Source organism: Trichoplusia ni, chromosome 4 (assembly GCF_003590095.1).
Source record: "Trichoplusia ni isolate ovarian cell line Hi5 chromosome 4, tn1, whole genome shotgun sequence".
Taxonomy (NCBI): Eukaryota; Metazoa; Arthropoda; class Insecta; order Lepidoptera; family Noctuidae; genus Trichoplusia; species Trichoplusia ni.
Window position 1 is genome coordinate 16936205 of NC_039481.1, and position 18549 is coordinate 16954753.

The window sequence follows — 18549 nt, forward strand, 5'->3', positions numbered from 1 at the left end:
AGGGACTAAATGATCTTACAGAGTGTGGCTACAGCTATTTTACAAGGTATTCATTACCAGCCAGTTCAGCTTGAAGTAAGTAGGTGTGTAACAGGCGTGTATTTTTTTAAATATTAATGTGTCATTAAAAATAATAATAAAATTTATTTGCGAGAACATGAGTTGGTTCACAATAATAAGTAGTTATTGTGGTAAGTTGGTATGCACACTATTATATATTTCTGTCATATTCTGCTACATACTGCGGCGTGCAAAATAATTCAGTATAGCAGATTAAGATCAGAAGCAGATCCACTCGTATTCAAGACGGTTGTTGCAGCTAATTTTAAGGTTATGGGACGGGAGGGTCGGGGTCACAAGAAATCAAAACTCGTTCGGGTATAGCATATCAGAATGTATTGTAATTGATTGGAGGCGCTAGTCGGTGGTGGCGGGCGGCGGCGGCGGCGGCGGCGCCAGGAAGGCGGGCGGCGGCGGCGCGGCCCACGGCGGCGCGCTGTAGCCGCGCCAGCCCAGCATGCCTGCCACACGGGATATGTACTGCACTACTCGGGCTGGCGACACAGGCGAACCTCTCGGTTCCTTTCTCTCATAGCCCATTAGAACGCACACCGACACGACCGGAGAGCGATCATGCGATCAGGACACACATTCTTACGTACCTTTCGAACCACTGAAACTGTGATTTTATTTCTTAAACGCACACAGCATTCGAAACGTCAGTGCCTTGGAATCAATTTCGGGACCTTTGATTTGGCTCCCGCTGTCTTATCACACAAATTATCACAGCTTAAAGAAATGTACAAATGTACGTAATACGTATAGTGCACAAATAATAATCGATAAACTTATGCCAAGTTAATGTCGACAAAAAGGCGTCGAATGCGCGTGCCTAAAACAGGGCGAGGATTTCCTGGAAACGCTGGCTGGATAGTATCCAGCCTATATTGTAATAATGAATTTAGCTAATGACAGATGTATATAATTTAAAACCAAGTTAAATAATTTGATTACGGTTAGGTTATTTATTATTCCTACCATTTACTTAACGGAAAGAACGCCATTTCGACGGCTCAATTTGCGTCATAAATATAATGGTTTGCAATAGAAACCTAAAGCCTAAATACTTTTTATAAATGCCGATTTTGATGTCGTTACTTTTCTCTACTGATTAGTTAAAACAAATTCGAATCGGCAGTCTTAATCTAGTCAATAGCATTTTAAATCCCTTTAGAGTTCGCAACTATTTTCGGGACGCGATAGGTCTATCAGGGCACTCACCCGGCGGCGGCGGCGGCATGCTCGGCGGCGGGCCCATCTTGCCGTCCCCCTGCGAATGATACTAGATTAATAGTGCTCTACTGGGCGGAAAGCACATGTGTGTGGCAATATGTATATAGCATGCGACACGCTCGCTGACCTGGTGCGGCGGCGGCGGCGGCGGGAAGGCGCCGGGAGGGGGCGGCGGCGCCGCGCCCGGCGGCGGCGGCTGCGACCCCGCGCTACCTGCGGACACGGGGGGGTTAGTGTCGGCCGCCACACGCACTCGCGCGCAGTCGCGGGCCTTACCCAGCCAGGGCGCCAGCGGCGCGTGCGGCGCGGGCGGCGGCGGCGGCGGCGGGAACGCGCCCGGCGGCGGCGGCAGTGCTGGCAGCTCGCCTGTCAGTCACAAACAAAAAAGTTGTGTTATTAAATTAGTCCACCCTTTTAAAAAAAAGAAAAGGTTCTAGGCTACGCACGCGGGGCCGGCATGAGCGCGCGCGGCGGATGCGGGGCGGGCGGGAACAGTGCGGCCGGGAAGCGGCGAGCGGCCGCGGGCGGCGCCGCCTCGCCCAGCTCCGCCATCAGCGACAGGTACTCCTCGTCGATCTTGGCCTTGTTGGCAGGGTTGTGCAGCGTGCCCTGGCCCGGCCGCTTGGCGCGGCAGTCGCGCGCGATGTGGCCCGCGCCGCCGCACGACGAGCACACGATGCTGTTGGTCACGTTGGGCTTGTCGGGGCACTGCAACAGGCTGGCGGTGAGCGAGGGCGGCGGGGCGGGAGCGGGCAGGCGGGGGGGCGGGCACTCACCAGCCACGTCTTGTGGTCGGTGGCTGAGCAGTTGGCGCAGCGCACGGCGTCGTTCTCCCGCAGCGTGCCGTTGAGTTGCGCCAGCTCCCGCAGCTGCATCCGGCGCAGGTCGTTCTGCCCCTCGGGCACCTCCACGCCCTGCCGGATCACCTCCTTGATCTGCAAGACGCGGCCTCGTCACTCTCCCGTGCATTGAGTGCGACAAACAGAAATGCTCGGCTCACGCGCGTACCTTCTCGACTGCCTTCTTGACGCAGTCTGCGTTGGTGGCGGTGATGTAGGCGTGCAGCGGCTCGTCCTCGCCGGGCAGCGGCTGCCCGTCCTTGCGGCCCACCTTGCCCTCCTTCACCGAGCCCTTGCCTCGGATTATTATCTTAGCGCCGGTTTCTTTCTCCATCGCTGCAGTATTAATAACACCAAGTTATTGCCACCATATTAACTGTTCAGTAAAATGAGGATTGAGGATAAAAAAAAGTATTGGTACCTTTGAGCGTGTTTCCGCGGGGTCCAATGAGCAGGCCCACGAAGTTGATGTCGGGGTGCTCCTCCTGCGGGATCATCACCTTGTCGTGCACGCGTATGATGGGCGGCCTGCAACAGAGGGCGGGTGAGTGCGGGTGCGGGCGGGGGCGAGGGGGGCGAGGCGGGCGGTGAGACCGGGGTCACGCACTTGTAGTCGGGCGGCGGCTTGAACTCGGGGTTGATCTGCTGCATGCGCGTGACGAGGCGGTGTCGCTCCTCCTCCAGCTTGCGGCGCGTGCGGTACTCGCGCGTGTTGAGCCGCTTGCCGTCCGTGGAGTAGATGGGCTCCGGCGAGGGCGACCTGCAAGCCAGTGCGTCAGCAAGCCGGCCCCGAGCCGCCGCCCGCCGCGGCCCGCTCGTCGGCGAGCCCTCGTGTTCCGCCTTCATAATATTACTATTAGGGCGAGTGTATTATTTTTGTTGATACCCATCTATGGCACGGTACACGGGCAAGGGGCGGGCGGGCGACTGCGGGCTCGGGGCGGCGCCCGTGCGGGGATTACTACGTAAGGGAGGAATGTCGAATGCACTGATGTCCTATGCTAAATACTAAATCTTAATGCCCTGAGAAAAAAATAATTCAATTAATTTAATCCTGAAATTTTAATGAAGCTTTTATTAGCCCTGAAAATAATCTGATTAATCATATTATTTGACCTGTACATGCTGAAAATATCAATAATAATTATTAGATGTTTAATTAATTAATTGAATCATTAAAGTTTTGAGCAATCTGTATGGGACCTGTAAAATGAAGAAAATGGCGCATTAGTAGGGCGGGGCGCTTTGCACTGAACGCTCCACGAGCGCGGCGTTAGAGCGTCCGTTACTAGAGATATAGTAATGAAAACATCAGTCTATACTCATGCGTGGGTGCAGGCGGGGCGCGGCGCGGCGCCGGCGGCGGACACAAACCTCTCCTCGATGTTGGCGGGGATGCCCAGGTCGCCCGAGCGCAGCTTGCGGCTCACCTCCTCGATCTGCAGCTGAACTGCAAGGGAACGGGTTAGCCAACCGCGGCCATACGCACTCATTAGAATACTGACCGCTCTTACCTAACACACATCGCGCACACCGACACACATTACAATCATATTACTCTAGCGACCGCCTACACTTTCCAGCGGACGACGCTAGTGCTGAAATTTTTATATTAATCTCATTAGGCTGAAATAAAATAAGATGGAACGACGCGCATGCGCTCTAAGGGAGGCGGCTGGCGGTCGGGGCTGAGCTAGGCGGCTACTCACGCAGGTACTGCTCCTCCTGGTCGCGCGTGAGCGTGGACGGCAGCACGGTGGGCAGGCCGGGGATGAAGGTCTTGTCGTGCTCGCCGCCCATCCAGCGGGTGCGCCGGCGCCGCGCGCGCCGCTCCGCCGCCGTCTCGCCCGCCGGGCCTGCACACAGCGCGCACGCCTTAGCCACTGGCGGCGCCCGGGAGGCGGCCCGCGCCCCGCAGCGGCACTCACCGAGCCCGTCGTCCTTGTCGTCGTCGGGGTGGTAGTCGTGGTGCGGCGGCTTGTCGCGGTAGCGCGACTCGGTGCGCGCCTGCAGCAGCTCCAGCTTCTGCTGCACGGAGGTGGGCGGCGGGATGGCCGTGGCGGCCGACAGCGCCGCGGCCGCCGCCGCCGCCGGCTGCACGGGCGCCGCCATGCGCCGCTGCGCCACAAACGTCTGTTACCGGCCGGCGGAGGGGGGGACAGACGTCAACCAAACAAACTAAATTAACAGAACGCACCGCCCGCCCCGCCTGTCTAGGCATTCACCGAACTGGAAACTGGCTCTAACGCCATTCTCATTCAATTTTAATCGTGGTGACATCGGGCGGGTCGGGCGATGAAAACTCAATCGTGCACAGAATTTCCAAAATAAAAAAGGTAAATCAAACAATTAACCAAAAAAAATATTAAAAAGCAAGGAATCTATTAATAAGTGCTCAGAAAATAAGACGAAAAGTAACCAAAAATGTTTGTTACAATGCTTACCGCATACTTGATATATTTCTACAAAATGAAATCAATTTAAAACAATTAATAAGTTTTATTAAAAACATGCTTTACTAACTTTAAACTATCGCTACGCTTTCTTATAATAAGATTTATAGCAAAACGGGAATAACCGCAGTCAGCGTGCGACCACCGTGGCAAGCATGGAGCCCTCACAGGGACAATGCATGTTTCTACAATATGGTTGGCCATATCTCCTACATATTGTAGTTATATAAGAATGTGTATCACATTAGATTTAAATGTAGCATTCTACTATATAATAATCAAAATGTCTTAAACCTTAAATGTTTAAAAATATGTTTTAGATGATAAATATAATAAAAATATGTTATGATTTTCATAAATACAATGTAATTCAACTTAACTTGATATGTAGTTGTGAATGTCATCAAATATAGAATAAAATAATATATACAATCTGTAAATCAGCCAAAAACATCAGTCTATTTTGTAACCCAAAAAACATAAATAAATATCATATTTAAATAGTCCCCGTAAGTTTGAGACTAGATGGCGTTGTGTGAAAGTTGTGGAATATTATTATGTCTTGTGTTTCCGAAGAAAAATAACTCTGTCCTTTTGTACGAGTTAGATTTTACATTTCGTAATAGTTTTTTGTGAACCACCCTATACTATAGTTTCATGGGTCATGAAAATAGACTATCGTAAATAAAGACCAATGCCTCCTATCTTTCATTATCATCGACAATATCGTTTTTCCCTTGTGTCATCTAGTATTGTCGTACATATTCAAAATTTCGTTTTATATAATTGTATATGAATGAGTGTTTTTTTTGTCGAGCTTACCCAGATTTGGCCTAGGCATTGTAAATGCTTGTAAAATAAAACTGTATAAATAACAACGGAATAACTTACATATTAAAAGCATATATAATATACAATCAAGTATTATGTTCTGTTACTATTACACTGAATACAGCCGAGTGTATCCGCACCCGACAAGCAGGCGTGCCGCCTGCTCATATTTTGAATGTTAATAATCTTTACTACCTATGAATTACTTAATTTAATTATATTCAAGCTATGTTACCTCTCGCTCTCTAGCATTATGCTGAAAAATACGAAAGCTCAAGGATATCTTTCATTTAACGCATTATGTAACTTAATTTTTTATTGACTAACAGCAGCCGATAAATTGCCGCATGGTTATGGTCAATCAATAATTTTCCTCACACTATGTGTATTCAAAATAGCATTTTATAACTACTCAATCCAAAAAAAAAATGGCTCGGGTTTTCCTATATGAAACGTGTATGGAGAGATGTATGATGTATGTGTGCATGCGGTACCTGCGCGACGGCGGCGGCGGCCAGGATGGCGGCCTGCGTGGCGGGGTTGATGGCGCCGTTGCTGCTCACCTGACGCGCCGTCGCCTTCGTCGTTGTGCCTACCATCTGGTCCAGAAGGGCTATTGTGCCATCCCTGCTAACCAACAAATTGCATATCTATTAGCATTATTAAGACCAACATTATTTAATTACATTGAAAAATATATTTTGAAATCAAATATCATTTAATTGTCATCTCCCACTTCTGCTGGAATGAGCATGGATAAAGCCATTTGTCTGGGCTACTTATCCATGTTGAAGAAGAATTTAACTATAGAAACTCTGGTCAATATCTAAAGCTTGAACTTCAGGAATTACCTCTTTTATTTCATCATGTTAATGAGGAGCTTGTGGCTAAACTTTAACTGCATAAATAGATCGATCACTGGTTAAGCTACTATTGACGCAGCTGGTCCATAGATAGTTGACCGACTTTGTCATAATGAGTTCCTCCGTGTTTATGAAGGCATGTTAAACGTGGGTCCCATATGTTTTATATACATCTTTGTCAGTTGTTACAGGTTGTTAAAAGCTAAAAACGTCAGTCTGACAACCAGTCTAACTAAAGGGTATTGTGTGGTCCAGGTAACTGGTTTGAGGTCAGATAGGCTGCATTCTACTAACAGTGGCATATGATTTTAAAATACGTAAATGCACTTAAATTACATTTTATGGAATGCCACATTATCATAAAAAGCATAAAAACAAATGTTGTGACCAAATCATCAAGTTTGGTTATTTAATTAGTAAGAAATTTAGAAATAACTAACTGCACTCATTTAAATTACTAACTAACTTAGGTTAAAATAGTCCGAAAAGATGCATGGAATACCTATCATAACAATTATCTGTTATGAGCATAGCAGTTTATGTTAATACAAAAATGATAATTATCGTGTCAATCAGTCATCAAACCACATCTAATGAAAATATACACTCTCGAGTGTTGTTTCTACAATGTACTATTCATATACCAGTACATATGTATATATATAATATATGCTGTGCTGACCTATAAGAGATTGTCACACAATTATTGTTTTATGATGAATGCATTTTTACCTAATGCATCATTACCTAAGTATATTAAACTTTTAATTTATACTCAATTCTTTTAGATAGCTCCCAACATCAGCATTTAACAATATTTATTGCTATGTTTTTTCAGAACTAACACATACCTTCTGGTTTGTATAGAAATACAAACACATATTAAATGAATAACTGATTTATTTTAGTGGTAAGTAAATTTTATTTGGTAATCTTTATCCTTGTTTTATATTTGTTTTCTTTAACTTGCCTATCTTTGGACTTGCGGCTGCGGCTGCGGCTCCTGCTGCGGGAGCGGCTGCGGCTGCGGCGCTTCTCCTTGTGCCGGTCTCGGCTGCGGCTGCGTTCTCTCTCTTTGTCCCTATACAAACCAACATAGATGATGTGACCGGATGCAGGTTTATTGTTTACTGTAAGGTGTGCAGTGTGCACCATACGAACCGTTTCGAGCGGTGGCGATCCCTGTCCCGGTCGCGGTCCCGCTCGCGATCTTTGTCGCGGTCGCGCTCCCTGTCCTTGTCACGGTCCCGGTCACGATCCCTATTCTTCTCACGATCTCTCTCCTTGTGTCTGTCTCTGTCCCGATCTCGAGAGCGCGAACGACTTCTGTCACGGTGCCTCGAACTCATAATAGGTTTTCACTTGTTAAGTAACGAATCAGAAATAAAGTGATTATTGGTAACGTGTTCCAAAACAGTGTTTGTTTTATAACAATTTAAGCCTAAGCCCGATCACCCAAATTACCAATTTTCAGACAATGTTTTTGCCCTCGTGGAATGATATCCGCTCACGTTATATCTATATATAAATCAGAATTTTACGAATTGTAATGAGCATTTAACGAATTACTGTAACTAATTAACTATACAGCCAAGCGACCGTACCGACATTGGTTTTAGACAAATCTATGTAGACTTAAGACTTATTCAAAATCAACTCTAGTCTTGTGTGTGAATGAATGACTGATTTTGACTGATATACAGATAAATAGTTAAAGACAAGATGGCGTTTACCACAGACTACATAATTTTACTTAATTTATCTTTGAAGTCTGCTCTAGAAATATTAAAACTCAATATTGAAATGATGTTTATTATTTTTTTATTTTATGAAGTAAACATATTAAACAAATACAAAGGGATTAGGAAAACACATAAGAGACATTCAATTGTTGTTTTCCGACATAAAACAACGTGGTAAATTTATTGAAAAATGACACACGACACGTTTTTAATGTTTTATTTAGGAACTAGCTGTTGCCCCCGACTTCGTCCGCGTGGTTAGAAGATGTAAGTTAAGGATTTTTGAATAGAAGCCCTCGAAGATGAATATTTTCCCCCGTTTTTGCCACATTTTCCATTATGTCTTCGCTCGTATTAGTTGCAGCGTGATGTTATATAGCCTAAAAGTTAAAACCTTCCTCAATTAATGGTTTATTGAACACAAAAATAATTTTTCAATTCAAACCAGTAGTTCCTGAGATTAGCACGTTCAAACAAACAAAAAATCAAACTCTTCAGCTTTATTATAACACTAGCGACCCACCCCGGCTTCGTACGGGAGCATTACTAATATACGCCACAGAAGTACTTTGACGTTCTTTATTTTGATAAGGATTCATACCATCGCTGCATCGTAATAAAAAAAACTTTGGAATGAACGTTTGAAATTTGAAAATTGAATACTTGTCGTATTTATTTTCATAAGGCTTCGCAAAGAAGTTTTGTCTTGAAATAAAATTATTAGCCCAAAAAAATGGTTACGGTGGGTCAACCTTAAAAGATAGACCGATATGCCGTCAAAGTCTTTTTGTAGATCTTTTGATGCTGTACAATATTTTGTTGTAGCTCTTGGGGTAAAATCATTATGTATGTAGTAGCATGAAGTAGCTTTTTTGGTTAAGCCAACGTTCGCAATGAAAGTATTAATTAAAATTGGTGCAAAAAAGTGGTTATTGTAAGCGAACCTTAAGAGATAGAGATATGCCCTCGCGAACTTTTTTGTAGATCTCTTATGGTGTACAATATTGTAGAACATTATTTTTATGTATCTCGTGCGGTTAAGCCAGCGTTTGCAATGCAAGCGTAAAAAAAATTAAATACATTTGAAATCTCTAAAATTTAATATGTTCCTGTATGAGATTATGCATATATTATACTTAAAAACCTTCTTCATGAATCACTTAATATATAAAAAAAACCGCATCAAAATCCAGTAGTAGGCAAGTAAGTCCGCAGTAGTCAAGGGGATATAGGAACAGAAAAAGAGGGATATATATATCCTTTCCTAAATATATATTATGAAAGGGTCGAGAGATGTTTATGATTTTTTAACGGTCTTTTAAATATTATTTAATTCCAATAACTCCTGGAAACCGATGAGTTAGGTTTTGGAAAAAATACTTCACATAATAGAAAGTATCAGCAATTCTTCGATGTAGGAATGAACACCTACTACGGCTGTTTAGATGAATAAAACAATGGAAACGAAAAATGAAAAAAAAAATCATATCTCTCGACCCATTCATACTAAATAAAAAATAATAAATGCGGACAACATCACATACATTGTTCTGAACCCAAAGTAAGTTGCTAAAGCACTTGTGTTATGGAATTCACATACAACGAAGGTACCACAAACACCCAGACCCGAGACAATGTAGAAATGTGAATTTTTACATTGACCCGACCGGGGATCGAACCCGGGACCTCAGAGCTAGCGACACCTTGAAACCGGTGCGTACGCCACTAGACCACGGAGGTCGTCGGAGGTCGTAAAGCAACAAGAATTGGTAGAACGGTCGGCTTTTATACCTTTCTTCGATAGAATAAATAAATTTTGGAATATGTACTTCCGTTAAATTATAATGATTATTTTTTTGCTTTTCATAAGCCTGAAATTCCGAAACTCTGGCATTTAAAAAAAATAAAGTGCAAGTCTTGGCCAATCCGGAGTTTTGCTTTTATCTTCAGTATTGTAGACTATCGAATCTATCGATTAATTAAATAAATAATGGGAGGTGAAACTTTTTATAAAACTTAATTAAGAAAGAAAATTATCGGATATTTTGATTTTAAGGGGAGGTAATGCGGGGTCAAAGTTTAAAATAATAAACCTTTTTTCTCCCTGTAAACTGAAGTCCATGCGGCCGGAATCGCGGGCAACAGCTAGTAAAATATAAATATTATGCTTCCTTTTGTTTGTCACCTACTTTTTAACAGCTAGACACTTATTTTGGTATAAATATAAAAGAAAGCATTAGGCTAAAAAGCAACTAAATTTATATTTCCCTAGAGATATCGATAATGTAGTAAATGAATAGTACTAAAATTAAATCCTAATTAAAATCTAATATAATTAAAATCCTCTATTCACCCCGTTTTAACGTACTTATAATTTGCTTAATTAAATGCCGCTGCTAACATGGTTTTGAAATCGATTAGTTAGGTCTCGTCATAATATCGTATGTATTGAATACAAATGCGCTATTAGAGGATATAGCGAAGGATGATTATTTTTTTTTAAGGTATCTAGGTATAAGTCGACAAAGTAACCGTGGTACTAGATTAGTTTTACATACTGATACTGCAGCCTACCGTTTCTATTTCCACATTGACCGACTTACCCAACCTCATAGTATGATGCTCTATCAATAAATAACTAATAATGTAGTTTTAAAACTTGATCTTCATCTATTTGTAAATTGGATTAAATGGCCACATTTGTGTTATCAGAAGCATTTTTCTAGAACTCAGTACCAGGGCCTCGAAGAGTATCCATCTGTTTGCTTCTATTGATGCAATATGGCATACTTGTCTTATAATCATTATATGGGTATTTTATTTATATTCAAATAATATATTTTTATAATAAAGTTAGATCCTACTTGCAGGTTCATTTAAGGGTGGTCTATGCCCAGTGGGTTGATAATGATGAATGTTTTTATCATAACTTGAGTAGAAAAGGTTATGAATAAAATTAATTGTTGAGAATAAACAGTCATCAGTGCTTTCTCAATATATTTCAAAGACCAAAATACATTTCTTACAACTTTTAACAGTTCAATCATACCAAATTACAATTATATAAAATGCTGCAAAAAAAAAATTACAACAGCTTACAGCTTCAAACAAATTATGAATTAAGTTTGCACATCTATTTAAACTAAAAATTAAGATGCACCAGCCTCTGAGGCATTCGCAGACAACCATATAGTACAACGGAAACTGGTAGCAAAATAATTTTAACATGTCATAGTAATAGTCAATGGTTTACAAAAATATGTCATTGAAACAAACAAGAAAATTAAACTTAATTCTACAATCATTTTAAATCTCCTTAACACTAAAATATTTCTAGTACTTATGAACTACTAAACGATTTAGTCCGGACCCAACAGTTCCCAGGAAACACTCCACTGTCACATCACTAACTCTTGAAAACTATGTCAATCAGCTGATTAGTTTCATAGAAAACATGCCCGGAGTCAAATGCAGCAAATATTGTCTTGAAGATAGCCTATAAGGAATATAAAAATTGTGTTACCATTTATAGAACTTAATTAACACTCACTACTATTACTGTGCTCTACAACGTCCATAATGAGCTGTGAACTTATTGAATAATTGACCTCGAAGAGAGCAACATTGTGCTATGCAATTAATTGAATGGATTAATGTAATATACACAGTGTAAAAATCCACAAATAAAAATAATTTGTATTTTTAACACAGAATCTCAATTTGACAGTAGGTTTACAACCAAGTATGTATTAGGATAAATTGTACAAACTGAATAATAAAAAATATATTTTTAATATAGAATATTTAAAAAATTTATTAACATTAATTTACCTTAAATTAAACTGGTGCGCCAGGGCCTCCCTTCTTGCCAATGAGGGACTTGTGTATGTGAGGGATGACTCCACCGCCTGCAATAGTTGCTTTGATCAAGCTGTCTAGTTCTTCGTCTCCTCTTATAGCAAGCTGCAAGTGACGCGGGGTGATGCGCTTCACTTTGAGATCTTTGGAAGCGTTTCCCGCCAACTCCAATACCTAAAATGGAAAAATTGTAATTAAACGTATCTTTAAACATAACGGTGGTTAAATGTTAAATAATTATATTATTCAATATTAGTTCTCATAGTTAAATAGAATTACTAAATATTCTAACAACCATAACAAAGTATTTCCCGCCAAAAATAAACCATACAATTACGCAAAACCAGTATTCGTATGGACCGATTACACCCAGGAAGTAAACAAAAAATTATTTTAAAGTCATAACCAGCATTCTAGATTAAGAGATTGCCCAGAAAATGGGATAACGAAAAGTTATACACTTTTAAAATAGTGCCGCCATATTGACAGGGCGTCGGGAAGCTTACCTCAGCCGTAAGATATTCCAGAATAGCTGCAGAATAAACTGCTGCTGTAGCACCGACACGTCCATGACTAGTTGTCCGATTTTTAAGATGTCTGTGAATTCTTCCAACGGGAAACTGAAATCATATATTTTCTTTGTCATATCGATTTTTCCGAGGCCCAATGGTCGCCGCCATAGTGAAGGAAGAGGTCATAAAAATTATTCAATTATACACTTTACTGATATAGTCGCTTCTGTATAATAACAATGTCTCGTAAAATCTAATTATTAATTATTATACCAAGGCAACTTACCTGAAGCCCAGCCCTTGCTGATCTGGATACCGCTTTCGCCTTGGCTTTACCCGAATCTTTACCCGCTTTACCGCCAGCCTAAAATTATCGAAAATACACAATTATTTGCCTCGTACGGAGTTGAAACTTCGACAGTACATAAAAAACACTATTGTCCACTAAATCACACAATAAAAACACATCAACGACAAGTATATTTCACAATATCTTGCAAAACTCACCATTTTGAAACGTGTAACACACTATGACCACTACAGACAGTGAGCAACGAACACAGGAAAGGCGCCAAGCCAAAACGTTAGATACAAAGATGGCTGCCGTTCGTAGTCGTGCAGCAGCCGGATGTGACGTAAAACAAGTAAATCACCACACGCCGCGATCCTCCAATCAGTTTCGAGTGAAATGGCGGGCGAAGCAGAATCGACAGTGGTGCCAAGCTACATAACGACAATTTGTGGAACTATTACCAAGCGTTAATAGGTGCAGTTTCATTTCACGCATCTTTTATCCTCACGCACACTGTGTGTACAAATTATTAATTTTATAATTGCAAAATCATGGAAATTTTATTGAAAAGCATATTATTTGATAATTTAAAAATATAATATATTAAAGAAACTCGGGTTTATACTTCATTTACCAGTCATTATATTTTTGTTAAGTCTTTGTCGTCCTCGACTTGGTAACTTGTCTTTAAACAAAACAGAGCTTTGTTAGAAAGTGGCCTCATGGCCGCGGCCCATTTTACAAGGAGTGGGAACAGTAATTACTTACTAATTATTTCTTACGTAGTAATTACTTTGACTAAAGACTTTGGTACTTTTTGAGTGAAAATAGCGGGATTCTTCCGTCACAAGCGGGATATAGTAAAAAAGGTTTATAATCAAAGGAGCGAGCTTTTTTTTAGATTCGTACTTGGTGATTTCGCGCCGGGCGACGGTGACCCACGCTACGCCACTGGTTTCAAACAATAGTCTGCGAATCCTACGAAAGGTGTACTTTCCTATTTAATCGTGCATTCTCGCACGCTAACACTCTTATCTTCACTACGTAGGTCAAGTTCTCTTCGAAAAGCCTGACCGAGCCTGTCCCGCGCGGGACATTTAATTTTCATTAAAAAATCGGGTCGCCCCGCCAACATCGCGACGTCTGGCAACGCTGAGTGGAATGGAAACGCATTGAATGTGGCAAAGTTTTCCAGGGAAAACTTTGTATAATGCGTTTGCCAGATTGCCCTTAGAAAATGTTATCGGAGTCAAATCGACCCATTGTAATTGTATTTCATTAAAATGAGAAAAAAGGGTAAGGACCTACCTAATAAAACAAAACTATCAAGATATGTTTATTTTTTTAATAGAGCTATAATGAATATATGCACAGGGACTACTTTGGCAAAAAAGGGGTTTTTGCCAAAATTATTCTGTCGGGCGGGTTAATTATTAAAAAATATAAAATATTGACACTGCCTTGTCTTTACATTTTGGAAGTAGCGATGTTTGTAAGGACAAATCCAACTCGATTTAAGCGTCTAGCTGATGTAGTCTCGCGTAGCAGACGTGATAGCAGCGTGTTATGTCTAGAATCAGCTAAAACAGCCCTTATGCGCAAAAGTGTTTATTGCATGGCTCCAGTTATCTATACTAATATATAAAGCTGAAGAGTTTGTTTGTTTGTTTGTTTGTTTGAACGCGCTAATCTCAGGAACTACTGGTTCAAATTGAAAAATTCTTTTTGTGTTGAATAGACCTTTCATCGAGGAAGGTTTTAGGCTATAGATCATCACGCTGCGACTAATAGGAGCGAAGATATAAAGGAAAATGTGGAAAATGTTTCAACCACGCGGACGAAGTCGCGGGCAACAGCTAGTATATAATAAAATACTTAAGAGCTGGAAAGATCAGACAAATTTATTATTTAAAAAAAAACAGAAAATTTTTAGTGGCTAAAGCGTACTATAGTTTAAGTGAATTTCTAAACGAAAATGATTTTTACTAACTAGTTCATATGTTATTTTTTGTTGTACTATATCTATGTACTGTTTAGATGTTAAGCTAAATGTTTTATATTTTATTTTTGCATGCCTTCAAGGTAAAATATGGCAGAACTTAATATATTCCTTGACATCTTGTATGTGTACCCATATTTGCAAAATAAATTTATCTTAATCGGGTTTAAAAAAAGATTTACAGTTTGTCGATTTTCTACACTAACATTATAAAGAGGAAATCTTTGTTTGTTTGATTGTAATGAATAGGCTCATAAACTACTGGACCGATTTTTAAAATTCTTTTACCATTCGAAAGCTACATTATCCACGAGTAATATAGGCTATATTTAATTTTGAACAAAAATAGGGTTCCGTAAGATATGAGGGTTTTCCGACACAAGGTGTAAAAAATCAACCAAAAAAGTTACTTATTTTGCGTACCCTGCCTAGACTATTAAAGATAGAACCATAAAATGTTCTAAGTAATTGTAGATCTTATAAATATCTACATAAAAGTCCACTACACACTATACCTATCTATGTCGAGAGAAGCACAATAAACATTTTTTTATTGAAAAATCTTGTTGTTTTTGGACTACTTTTAAACGCGTTTATTTTACTCATGCTATTAATCCTTATCAAAATAAATTATTTCATCACTACGTACAGTTAATGTAGATAATATTTGGTCTTTAAATGATTAAAATTAGACGTTTGGTTTTGATGTTATAGCGAAATTAAAATATTACGATTTCTGCTGCACGGCCCGTTGCGAAGTAGGCGTTACCAAGGCCCGGTGAGTAATTAAATAGTTGCGAAGATTGTCACCGGCCCTGCCGATGGTGAATTAGCTCGTATATCAAGAGTACCCATGATCTTTACTGATTTGCCTATACCCTTCAAAAGGCTCCAATTTCCAGAAAAATTTCTTTCGCAAATCCCAGGGCCAAACATTCAAATTAGTAGGCAACTTTACGTTGCCCTATCACGGGTCGGGGCTCCCGACCATCATTATATTTTGTTACCAGAAAATAATATGACGTCAAATGTCGTGTATAGAGAAGCTCTACAATAATAGCTTAAGTTTTCTATCCTAAAACAACGGGTTGCACTCCGGGGCTTAACAACTAACATCCGCAGAAAGAAAATCTGTTCAGCCTGCGGATAGTGACTGCTTCGTCGATGTTAGTGTCGGTGTCTGTGAATTGACCTGATTGAATCATTTTGTTTGCTGACCGTGTCTTACCTGGGTAGGCTTTTTGCAGCGGTAACCGACATGACATCCACGCGGGCGGAGCCGCGGGCGACCGCTAGTCTTCTTCTTCTAATATATAAAATTCTCGTGTCACGATGTTAGTTACCGTACTCCTCCGAAACGGCTTTACAGATTTTTACTAAATTTTATATTCGTATTCAGTAGGTCTGAGGATCGACCAACATCTATTTTTCATACCTAAGTGTTAAGGGTTGCTCACACTAAAAAAAATATTTAATTTTTTGGACGAAATTTTTTGTTTTTATTTTTTTATAATGTGGCATTAAAAATACAGACTACTAGAAATAATTTATTAGGCAAAACCACATTTGCTGGGTCAGCTAGTTTTCTATAAAAAGCCCGAGTTTATAGTCTTTCAAATAAATTGGGCGTAGTCTATAATGTTGCCGACTACGAATATCTGCCCAAATACTTGAAAAAAAGACGTGCTGTAGATTGATTTGAAAGGCGAATAACAATCCTATAGACAGACAAAAATCATAATATAAGTGTTTAGCTTAATTATATCAGGTACCTAGTTACTTGGCATATGACCCTGAGGCATTATTAGGTATGTAAATCTTTCTAAAATAAATATTCGTCATGTCTATCTGTCTGTCAGTCCGTCCGCATGTCACAGCCAAAAAGCAAATAAAGATTGACTTTACAGTTATATTTTATTCCAAAAATATTAGAACTATGCACTTGAAACATATTAATATATCTAATATCTGGGCCGTACCATCTTTTCTCGAAGCGATTCGCAGCTGTTTCGCCCCCCCTGTATCTTCGACGTGGACAAAGCTAGGAGTTTAGGTTTTCGGTGAATAATAGTAGGCATTAGAACAAGCTTAAGTTCGAAATTACATGCCAATTGAATTAATAGTTTAGGAGTTACGGTCGATCAAAGTTACACCATTTTGTCACTCACTGACTCACTGATTCACTGACAGATCATCAAAAATCTAAGGTACTTCTAGCAGACTTAGAAACTTCAAATTTTGCACCAAGATAGGTCTTTAGCCACATTTAAAGGAAAAATTATAAAAACATTAAAAAATAATATGCCATAGAAAACAATTTTATATTTGCGGTTTGGCAAGAACATTATGTATGGATTTTGACTGCATTGTTAACTTTGTTCGTTGTTTAAGTACCTATTCAATTGGATGAATACATACATAGAATAGAAAAGAATAAGTAATATAAATGTAATGCCCAAATTAAAAGCTGCTTGCTGCCTGGAATTATGTGCAAATGTTACTGACGAGACCAGTGATCAGATTATTTGTTATGTGTGAATCATGATGGTCACTACCAACTACATGCTCCAATACAATAATTAAGAATACCTTACGGGCCATCGCTTTATGAAAGTAAATGAATCGAGAGTTCACTAAGACTGACTGCGGTTGCCGAAATTCGGTTGGGACGACACGGATAAACCAAAAGAAAATTAATTTTGTGATATTAATGATTACGCATGCGGTGTGTGTAACTTTCAACTCCTCCAAATATTCGTTTTATTTGTTTCTTTTTGTGCTCATTGCCAAGTCACTATAATTATAATATAAAGAAAACTATTGATACAATTACTAAATGTTGATTTATAACTACAAAATATTTTGAATAGGACTTGGCTTCTATGAGATCTCAAAACTTTTTACGATGGAAAGACTGCATCGAGAGACTTGGCATTTTTTTACATTTAATGTTTTTGGTGGGATGGATTTTTTAAGTAAGAGCTAGTTTCTCCGACTTCTTGTTGAAACCGCGGTAGTTTATTTTGCATTTTTGTGGTCCCTGATTCTGCCAAGTTTACCTCTTGGCCCTACCTCAAGACAGAAAAATACATGAGGTTTTAAGGAGACCACCGAGTTAAATATTTGTAGAAGAAGTAAATTAATTAATTTCAAAATTATTATAAGAAACATAAAATGATAAAACAGTTTAAATGTCACTATCGGTTCAGCCATTTAATCTTATACGACTATGGAAGTTTGCATTACATGTGCTATTGATTCATACGAACCGCTCTAATGTTATACAAACCGTACGTGCGAAGCAGACTGGAATTTAACGCCATAGTATGGGACCCACTATATACCCACTATACACGAAGTATTCTCTTTTAATAGAACGAATCCAGAGAAAGTTTGCTCGTTTTATTTACAAGCGTATGTACGGGTACTACCCATATTATCTCTATGAATCTCTGTTTGTTACGGGGTGGTGGGACTGGATGCCCTAGAACTCAGGAGAAAATTACTTTTATTGATTCACTAGTCATGGAAAGTAAATAATTTTTGAGACTTGAATATAGGAACACAACTGTTAGTGACTTTGAGGCCAAATATAGCTCTCAAACAGCGCTTTTGAGCTTTGAAAATGCTTTCACGTTCACTACAGAAACCCCAAAATATTACACCAAATCTTAGGACAGAAATGACAAGTCCGTGGTAGGCCAGTTATACTATTGACAGATTTACTTTTTTGGATAGGTTGTATACAATAAACGCGACTGTGCTTAAACGTTTACATATATCTCCTGATTGCGGCTTCCATGTTAACTGGCTATTCATTTTTAAGTTATTTTTAAGTTTTGTGACATTTTAGTGTGTTTTGGTTTT

At 39.9% G+C, this 18549-nt stretch overlaps 2 protein-coding genes across 2 annotated transcripts; both read right to left on the minus strand.

Moving 5' to 3' along the window:
• Nucleotides 1-379: 379 nt before the first annotated feature.
• LOC113493152 (splicing factor 1-like) lies at nucleotides 380-8030 on the minus strand. Its single transcript, XM_026870975.1, has 15 exons — nucleotides 7441-8030; nucleotides 7250-7360; nucleotides 5911-6046; nucleotides 4061-4265; nucleotides 3842-3988; nucleotides 3507-3582; nucleotides 2740-2892; nucleotides 2554-2660; nucleotides 2302-2468; nucleotides 2070-2228; nucleotides 1740-2001; nucleotides 1630-1659; nucleotides 1421-1506; nucleotides 1282-1330; nucleotides 380-641 (listed from the first exon to the last, which is right to left on the minus strand). Exons 1-15 carry the CDS (start codon nucleotides 7626-7628, stop codon nucleotides 418-420), a joined length of 2100 nt encoding a protein of 699 aa, XP_026726776.1. The 5' UTR covers nucleotides 7629-8030; the 3' UTR covers nucleotides 380-417.
• A 2971-nt stretch (nucleotides 8031-11001) lies between these two features.
• On the minus strand, nucleotides 11002-13010 carry LOC113493344 (histone H2A.V). Its single transcript, XM_026871279.1, has 5 exons — nucleotides 12899-13010; nucleotides 12678-12755; nucleotides 12386-12499; nucleotides 11853-12053; nucleotides 11002-11517 (listed from the first exon to the last, which is right to left on the minus strand). The coding sequence occupies exons 1-4, from the start codon at nucleotides 12899-12901 to the stop codon at nucleotides 11859-11861; spliced, it is 390 nt and encodes a 129-aa protein (XP_026727080.1). The 5' UTR covers nucleotides 12902-13010; the 3' UTR covers nucleotides 11002-11517; nucleotides 11853-11858.
• Nucleotides 13011-18549: the final 5539 nt, after the last annotated feature.

What these genes read in the sequence shown, in the direction of transcription:
- LOC113493152 (XM_026870975.1), bottom strand. Translation starts at nt 7,628, where the DNA reads ATGAGTTCGAGGCACCGTGACAGAAGTCGTTCGCGCTCTCGAGATCGG. An exon ending in CCAGGAGGAGCAGTACCTGC is followed by an intron (nt 3,583 to 3,841) that starts GTGAGTAGCCGC and finishes GTTCCCTTGCAG; the next exon opens with TTCAGCTGCAGATCGAGGAG. An exon ending in CGCCGCCGCCGCCGCACCAG is followed by an intron (nt 1,331 to 1,420) that starts GTCAGCGAGCGT and finishes TATCATTCGCAG; the next exon opens with GGGGACGGCAAGATGGGCCC.
- LOC113493344 (XM_026871279.1), bottom strand. An exon ending in CAGCAAGGGCTGGGCTTCAG is followed by an intron (nt 12,500 to 12,677) that starts GTAAGTTGCCTT and finishes ATATGATTTCAG; the next exon opens with TTTCCCGTTGGAAGAATTCA. An exon ending in TGGAATATCTTACGGCTGAG is followed by an intron (nt 12,054 to 12,385) that starts GTAAGCTTCCCG and finishes TTTCCATTTTAG; the next exon opens with GTATTGGAGTTGGCGGGAAA.